At 30.6% G+C, this 8,913-nt stretch overlaps 1 protein-coding gene and 1 pseudogene across 1 annotated transcript; both read left to right on the plus strand.

Annotated features, from left to right (window-relative positions):
• The first annotated feature begins 5,222 nt into the window (after positions 1–5,222).
• Positions 5,223–7,175, plus strand: LOC102606248 (uncharacterized). Its single transcript, XM_006359731.2, has 2 exons — positions 5,223–5,336; positions 6,324–7,175. The coding sequence occupies exons 1-2, from the start codon at positions 5,280–5,282 to the stop codon at positions 7,173–7,175; spliced, it is 909 nt and encodes a 302-aa protein (XP_006359793.1). The 5' UTR covers positions 5,223–5,279.
• Positions 7,176–7,671: 496 nt separating this feature from the next.
• Positions 7,672–8,288, plus strand: LOC102578260 (60S ribosomal protein L7-1-like; annotated as a pseudogene).
• The last annotated feature ends 625 nt before the right edge of the window (positions 8,289–8,913 follow it).

The following is an 8,913-nucleotide window of genomic DNA, read 5'->3' on the forward strand; positions in this document are numbered from 1 at the left end:
CGCGCCTCTCAGAGCGCCAAGGACGCCAAGTCTTCCGATTCATTCCCCACTTTTTCATACATGTTCCTTGGTAATGTACCTATGTTTTATAGTTGTTTTCACCACTCCAAGGCACGTCTAAAAGTCAAGAACTCATCCATAAACGTGTGATCATATAACTTGAATCCATAATCCAATTCGAGGCGAGTTAAGATCAAAGTCAAGTGAAGTTAGAGTTAGAAGTTAAGAAGTAAGTCCAAGCAAGTCTTTAAAGTTGTTCAAGAGTCTTTATTGAACGTTTTAACTTCATTTTTAGGCTCAAGTTCAAGTCAAGTAAAGAGTATAGAGTTTCAAGTTAAGTAAAGAGTATAGAGTTTCAAGTTAAGTAAAGAGTATAGAGTTTCAAGTTAAGTAAAGAGTATAGAGTTTCAAGTTAAGTAAAGAGTATAGAGTTTCAAGTTAAGTAAAGAGTATCGAGTTTCAAGTTAAGTCAAGAGTATAAAGTTGAGTTCATTTCTCAAAAGTTATTAGGGAACTAAGTATTCGCAAAGAAGTTTTAAAGAAATGTTTTCACATTTAAACAAGATTTGAAATTGAGATTTCCAAAGAGCCTTCGGGCTAGTTTTCTAGAAAAAGAGTAATCGCTTTCTTCGAGTGCCGGCCACGTCCAGGGTGTAGGTTCGGGGCGTGACATTAACTATGAATGGAGAGGTCTCCTCACATTTTAAACTAAGATTTTTTAATGTTTTCTACTTTTCTCTTCTTTAAAACTCAAGTTTGATTTATAGACGTTGGTTATCTCAAAGTTAAATGAAATTTGAGCACTCCCTAACATGAATGTTAAATTAATATAATACACTACAACAAAAAGAACTTTTAGCGGCAATAAATAGACACATTAATAAAGAGTGCTAAAGTCTTTACCGATATTAGTTAAGTGCCATTATATCCAATGTCGCTAAAGCATTTTGGGACATATACAAAGAGCGCTAATTGCCGCTAAAAATACATATTTAGCGGCAATTGCTAATTAATTTCTGCTAAAGATCATTTTTTATATAGTGATATTTCAACTAAAAGCATCTAATTTACTATATCTTCTATATTTTATATCAATATTTATTTATATTATATTATATTAAAAGTAAGAACTCCAAAAATATATTAATAACTAAGTAATGCACTATGTGGTAGGGAATATAAATTATATTTAAGAGGTGAAATTAAGAGATATTAAGAGTGACTAACTTTCAGAAGTAATCATAAGAAAGTTTACATCCACTATTATAGGAACTTATACTTTATCATTCATTTTATAATTTTTACTATTTTTTTCTTTAATAATGTTCACATAATTTTTAAAAATAGTGTAGTACATGGTTTGATATTCACGTGCAACGCATGTGCGTCAAAAGTTGGAACAAAAAAAAGTTGAAAGTTGAAATACCATTTTGCCCCTACACTAAATTAAAATATTATAAATATTTAGTTAAGAACATGTTTAAATATTAGTGATAATCAATTATTACATTCAGTAAATGGAGAGTTCATGTGTTCAAAGGATTGTTTACTCTTCCAGATTTTAATGGAGCTAGGTTCATTGCATATATTTAATATTCTTAAAGTTGTTCTCTTTTATCAATTTTGTCCCTTTGAAACCATCAAATATTTAATTTAAAACTTTAAGATGTTTTTTGGTATTCCTCTATTTTTATCTATATAAATTCATCTCTTTTGTTTCATGAAACTCACATCCAAAAATTATCCTTTTCATTTTTATAGTTAATGTAGTAAAAGTCATCAACATCTAAAAGTATATGATATATCTACTTTAGTCTGATTATATATCACTTTTACGAAAATAAAAGTTGATTTTTCTATTTGATTCATGCTTTAGTTTGCTCGATGGAGAAGACTTTTGAATTTTGATTGGATATAAGAGAAGGTGTCGACAGAAAACTTGGAAAAATTATGTATCAATTTTGTATTTCTTTTTTTATTTATATAATGTTATGATTAAAGTCTTAAGAAGGATGCATATTGTTTATTTTTTTCTTCTATTGTTTATTTTTTTATATTTCTCTATTAGTCTTCTCTAATTTAATTTTTCAATAAAAAAATTATTATCATAACATTTATTTGAGATTGTTGCACTTTAGTACTCATTACACACATGTTTTCATTGAATTTTAATCGTCCTAACGAGTTTATATAATAATGCATGAGACACACGTGCAACACACATGTCCAAAAACTAGTATTACTAAGTGGGAAGAGCTTAACCCCAAAATTGATTTACCGTTTTTCCCCTACAATATTACTTAAATATTAGTTTATTAAATATTTAATTTGCTGATAATCTGAGCCCTAATTTAATTCTCCAAAAACGTAGAGTTGCTGCTCAACCTCCCTCGATCATTGTAATAGCCCTTTTCCATCGGTCAAGTTCCATTGCTTTTATTATCAGCTATTCCAAAACCTTTTCAGATACTTCAGTGATCTATATAAATGTCTCCAACAACATGTCATTGTCCCATTAATTTTTCTCTCTTCTCTGCGCCTCAACCAAATACATCATTGTAGGTAAAAAATTAAATTCTCCTCTTTATTTATCAAGAGCTGCTCTGTTTTTCCTGTCTACTGTGTTTTTTTTTATCTAGCTTAATTTGTTTTCTCTTTATCATGAATGTCTCTGTTCTTCATGTTGTTAATTGTGTTATCTCACGTAAATTTGTTTTTTTCTTCTTTATCAAGAGCCGTTCTGTTTCAGAAAATAGATCCGATAAATTTCTGTTTTATTTATTTGCATCCGTCAATAGCTTACTAATCACATAATAAACGAGATGCCTTCTACAGTTTTTGGAACTTCGTTGTCAAGTTATAGAACTAAAATGAATGGTAAATTGGTTACATCTATACAACTCTCAGTGATGAACAAAACTTAAACCCACTGCATTCTTCATAGACACTAGAATTCTTCAAAAGCACATATGCTACAAAAAAGTCACCCACTTATTCCCGCTAATATAAACTTCTTGCATCCAATTCATGGTATCACTAGAATTTATCTCATCGATCAGCCATCAATCAGGTTATAAACAAAGCCAATTAGAAATAGTTATTTCATGGGACACATTATGGCTGAACCTTAAGGGATAAAGAAAAGAATATTCTTATACACATTTGCAGACAGAACTCTTCAGTCAAGGCATAATCATCATGTCATATCATCATATATCATATACAGTATTACTAAAAGTGAGAAGATCCTAACCTCAAAGTTGGATTATCATTATACATCTATGCTATATTATAATATATGATTAATTAAATATATATATATATATATATATATATATATATATATAGTAGGCTGAATCCCCTGAATGTGCCAAGCATTTAGTGTAATCTATTAATTTTTTTGGACATTATTCTTTATTCATTGCTTTGTAGATGCTTCCATCTTACAACTGAAAATTAGCTGAAAAGTTGTAGACTTGGATAACGAAGAGTTGTAACATAGGTGAAGGGTAATGAAGAGTCAAATAGTATGTTAATTCTATAAATGTATCTCTTTCTTTTACCCAAATTTTCCAATGCTTTGATTTCTTCCACTGATTGATTTCTGATTATTCATACTTAAATTTTTTTATTGTAATTTGTAATTACATCTTTGTTGATCTCTTTTTATTATGTAAGTAGACATGTAAATCAAAATGCAAAAAAATAAATATTAATCGCATGTTTTTCGTTCATAATATTTGTTCCTACAATATCTTGTGAATTTTAATACTTGTTATCTATTCTCCGTATAATTTTGGGGTGTAACGTTGTGATTGTTCCCTCTCCTTTCAGTCGAGTGACTTCGTGCCTATCCTTACCGAGAAAAAGGAGTTTGACAGGTTGCTAAAACAAGATTGTGTCTGTGAGTGTGAGTTATATAACTTTTCACGAGTTGTTTCCTATATTTATGTTTGTAAATTCATATTGGCCACTTTTGGTAAACATTTGATAATTGCTTGATTATTCATCCTTTTTCCTTTTTCTATGAACGTATGGAGGAAAAATATTCTCTTCTTGTCCAGCTCTCATGTCTTGGCATTTTTATTTTTATACATTAGAGGATGATATCATCAGATTAATGCTTCAATATTTCTTTTATACATCTCTAGGCATTTTAAAAAAAAAAAAAAATTCTCTATAATTTCGTGCAACTCATGGCACACATATTCTAATTTTTTATATTTCTTTTTAAATTGTGTGCACCAATTAATATGGGATACACGTACGTTGCACGTGTTCAAAAACTAGTATTTTTTAAAATTAGCAAATGTGTATCCTACTTTAATTCAGAAAAAAATAAAAAATAAAAAATATTTCTTATTTTATTATAATTATTTTTTATTGTTATGTAAATAAAAATTAATGATGGATATATACTATGATCTTATATATATGACATATATCATCCGTCGAAAGTGATCATGAAATTATTCTATTTTAATTGATAAAAAGGAAAAAAAGACAAATATATCTCGAACTATCATAAATAGTATGTATCATAGAGGGTGGAGAACGATGCATATGAAATTGCAATACTGGAGAACAAACGCAATTTCCCACAGAATTGCAACAGCGGAGAACAATGCATAGATTAGAGGTTAAAAGCACACAGTAGAATAATCATCTCAAACTCTGGAGGCTGCTTTTTTGCGATTGTGGGAACATACATACGTAAAGTATAACGAAGAATATATACATATCATTTATAATAGTTCGGGAGATATATGTCCTTTTTTCTTTGATAAAATGAGATTAAGAAGAAAAATTTTTCCCTATATTTTTATTTGTTAAAGTGATTTTAAAAGAAAGAAAACAAGAATAGAGTTCTTAAAATATATTTTAATTAGGAAGAAGATGTGTTTAAATAGAAATGAAATAATATATTATCATTTTCGAAAAAAGACATTTTTGACCTATTTAGTAACTATATGGGTATTTCTGAACCAAAGTATTGACTGCAAGGATACTTTTGAACCAAAGTATTGACGGCAAAAACATTTTTAAATTAAACTATAAACAGAGGACATTCTATTCATTTCACATAATTTAAAATGCATTTTTGACCATTTTCTGAAAAATATATTCTAAAAGTGCTAAGGACCAAATAGGAACCCCACCTAGTGAGTTAGTGGGCTTATCTTATCACCTTTACAACTCTCAACTGGAAAAGAAAAAATTCTTATTACACCTTTAATTTTCCTTCATTTTTAGTTTGATGTAAATTGTTTCTCTTGAGAATGGAAAGAGGAAAAGAAAATGAAGGACAAACAAAAGGGGAAGATAACAAATCATTGGTATGCTGCATATAATATTTAATTATTTTTTTCATTCACTTAATTAATATATTCTTGTAAGTATGTTTGTTGCTTAATGTAACTTAGATGGTGAATATAATATTTATAAATTATAAGAATTGATGATTTAATCTTTGTTTATATAAGGTAAACTGATCTATACACTAAATCATCTGCTATAGTTGAATTTATCAAATTCATTTTAGGACACGCGAGTTAGATTGATCTTTTAAATGAAATGACATAAATCACAAAATTAGCAAGGTAAAATGAGTATAAGGGTGGTTGAAAACCCTGAGGTGTTAGGTTCAAAACATAGCGAGACAAAAAATACTAGTGATTCTTCCTATATGTCCTAGCCTTGGTGGCCAGAGTTGCCTGGTACCTGTTGCTGGTGGGAGGTATCTCGTGAAATTAGTCGAGTTGCGTGAAATTTAGCCTAAACACCACGGTCATAAAAAAAGATGAATATAAGGGCAAGAATATAATCAAACCTTGTATTAGATCCTGAGAATCGGGCCTTGGTGGCCTAAGTACAACATGTTCGGAATGGCTTAAGAACAAAGAAAGTAAGAGCTTTTGTTTAGAGAGATAGCGCGTAAACAATCAGAGAGCTTAGTGCACCAGGCTGTCATTTTTGTTTTAAGAATTGAGGTGTAACAGAACAAACATTTGGCTTCTCTATTAGGCTATTCTGGAGAAAGTCTTCTGCACTTGTGATAGTTGCCTGTTGTAATTTAAGACTGAAAATTAGAGTTAATAATCAAAACATACATAAACTATCACGTTTTCGCGAGTTTGATCACAACTCAACTATCAGACGTTTTCGTGAGTTTCACACCTCAATTATCAGTTGTTCCCATTTTGGATATGAACTATCAAGTTTTCATGAGTTTCACAGGTAACTATCAGGTGTTCCCTTTTTCTATCTAAACTATCACCATCTATGTATTAACATAATTTGAAACAACATTGGTGTTTTGGCAGGTGTCATCCGTTGTACTTCACGAGGACAATGTTAATCTTATAGATTTCATAGAGAGGTTAAGTAATGGGTGTGTTCTAACTTCTCTTGACATAGATCAAATTGAAGATTTGACATTGGAGCTGACGTTTGTGTCCGCATTTTGTCATCTTTATTACTCTTTCTTTTCGGAAGGTTGTAATGACGAAATGTCTTGCATATCAAATGATATTCATGATCTGGTTCAGTCACTTTTGCATCTACATGGAGAAGACATGCTCGTTAATATGAATTATCATGACCTCTTTGAGAATATCAAAAGTTATATTAGCTATGCTGAACCAAGTCGTGTAACCACGACCGAGGATCGTTTGGTTGAACTTTTGGATGCCATCCTCATGTATCTCCAATATCTACCCAAGTTGTGTTCTGAGTTTATTTTTACATCAATGACTCAATATGAGCTTCTTCAGAATGTATTTGGCAATTTACGAGATTTCCATAGGTTGAAAGTAAATGGTTGCGTTGAGTATGAGACAATCGAATATGTCATACCCCATCTTCAACTTATGGCTCAGAGAGTTGTAAACTTCTGTTTTACTCTTTTGTATTGTCAACTTGACGAATTAGATGAATCAGATGTCTCTCGAGTTAACTCCAAGCTAGCTAATCTACTTGTGGAGGTTATTCCTGTTGAACTGGAGGTTATGCACATATGTTGTACAAATTTGAAAGGTTCAAAGTCGGAAGAAGTTGGACGTTTCATCAATCAGCTTGTAGAAGCCTCTCCGGACATTCTTAGAGAATCTCTGATTCATCTACAAGAGCACATGGTTAATTCAGCCATCAATCAGGTTATAAACAAAGCCAATTAGAAATAGTTATTTCATGGGACACATTATGGCTGAACCTTAAGGGATAAAGAAAAGAATATTCTTATACACATTTGCAGACAGAACTCTTCAGTCAAGGCATAATCATCATGTCATATCATCATATATCATATACAGTATTACTAAAAGTGAGAAGATCCTAACCTCAAAGTTGGATTATCATTATACATCTATGCTATATTATAATATATGATTAATTAAATATATATATATATATATATATATATATATATATATAGTAGGCTGAATCCCCTGAATGTGCCAAGCATTTAGTGTAATCTATTAATTTTTTTGGACATTATTCTTTATTCATTGCTTTGTAGATGCTTCCATCTTACAACTGAAAATTAGCTGAAAAGTTGTAGAGTTGGGTAACGAAGAGTTGTAACATATGTGAAGGGTAATGAAGAGTCAAATAGTATGTTAAAGAGCCCATTAATTCTAAAAATGTATCTCTTTCTTCTACCCAAATTTTCCAATGCTTTGGTTTCTTGCCAGCGTAAATATAATTCATATTCTCAAATCTGATAGTTTTGTTATCAAGAAGCCCGAGTAGTTTATTCGAGAGTATAGAGATAAGAAGATGAACCTTGTCCAAATGAAACAAAGGGGAAAAAGGAAGAATCAGGGGAGAACCCTAGATTCCAACTTGTATTTTTAATACGAATTGGAGGGAAAAGTGATATGCATCCAAGAACAAATAAGGCTTTATACTCTTTGCGGTTGCAAAAAATCTTCAGTGGGGTCTTTGTAAAGGAAAAAATGAAAGAACAGTTGAGATTCTACAAAATGTGGACCCTTATGTCACATATGGCTACCCAAACCTGAAAAGCGCAAAGGATCTGATTTACAAGAAAGGTTACTAGCTAGCAATGACATTGTGGAACAGACTCTAGGCCAGTATGACATTATATATATGCTTAGAGGACGTTGTGAGAGAGATTGATAGTGTTGGTCCACACTTCAAGGAGGTCACTAGCTTCCTTTGCTATCACCAAGCCAGAGAAAGCTTTGCAGGGTAAGAAGAGACGATACAACCCTGAATTGCGAGGATCACATCAATGAGTTGATCTCTAAGATGAATTAGCATAGACACCCAGGTTCCAGATCAAATTTTTCTTGTGTTATCATTATAAGCAGTTTTGGTATGGATTATTGTAAGACGGAACACCTAAAATCCTAGGTGCTATTCCTTTTGCTCCACCCATTCATGTATCTCATAAGCTTACTAATTGATTGCTGTTTATTTATACTTAAATTTTTTTTATTGTAATTTGTAATTACATCTTTATTGATCTATTTTTATTATGTAAGTAGACATGTAAATCAAAATGCAATAAATAAAATATTTATCACATGATCATTTTTCGTTCATAATATTTGTTGGTTTCTTTGCCTACAATATCTTATGAATTTTAATACTTTTTGTCTATCTTTGACAAGTTGCTGGAACAAGATAGTGTATATGAGTGTGATTTATATGGTTTTCACGAGTTGTTTCCTATATTTATGTTTGTAAATTCTTATTAGCCACTCTTGGTAAACATTTGATAATCGCATGATTACTTATCCTTTATTTTTTCCTATGAACGAATGGAGGAAAAAATATTCTCTTCTTTTCCAGTTTTTATTTCTTGAAATTTTTCTTTTTATACATTTGAGGATGATAATTTTTCTTTTATACATCTCTAAGCATTCTTTTCTTTATTTTTTTTCTCTA

This window comes from Solanum tuberosum, unplaced genomic scaffold (genome assembly GCF_000226075.1).
Source record: "Solanum tuberosum cultivar DM 1-3 516 R44 unplaced genomic scaffold, SolTub_3.0 scf00305, whole genome shotgun sequence".
NCBI lineage: Eukaryota > Viridiplantae > Streptophyta > Magnoliopsida > Solanales > Solanaceae > Solanum > Solanum tuberosum.

Coding starts and splice junctions, on each gene's coding strand:
- LOC102606248 (XM_006359731.2), top strand. CDS start 5,280: ATGGAAAGAGGAAAAGAAAATGAAGGACAAACAAAAGGGGAAGATAAC. Junction 5,337..6,323: donor GGGAAGATAACAAATCATTG/GTATGCTGCATA, acceptor GTGTTTTGGCAG/GTGTCATCCGTTGTACTTCA.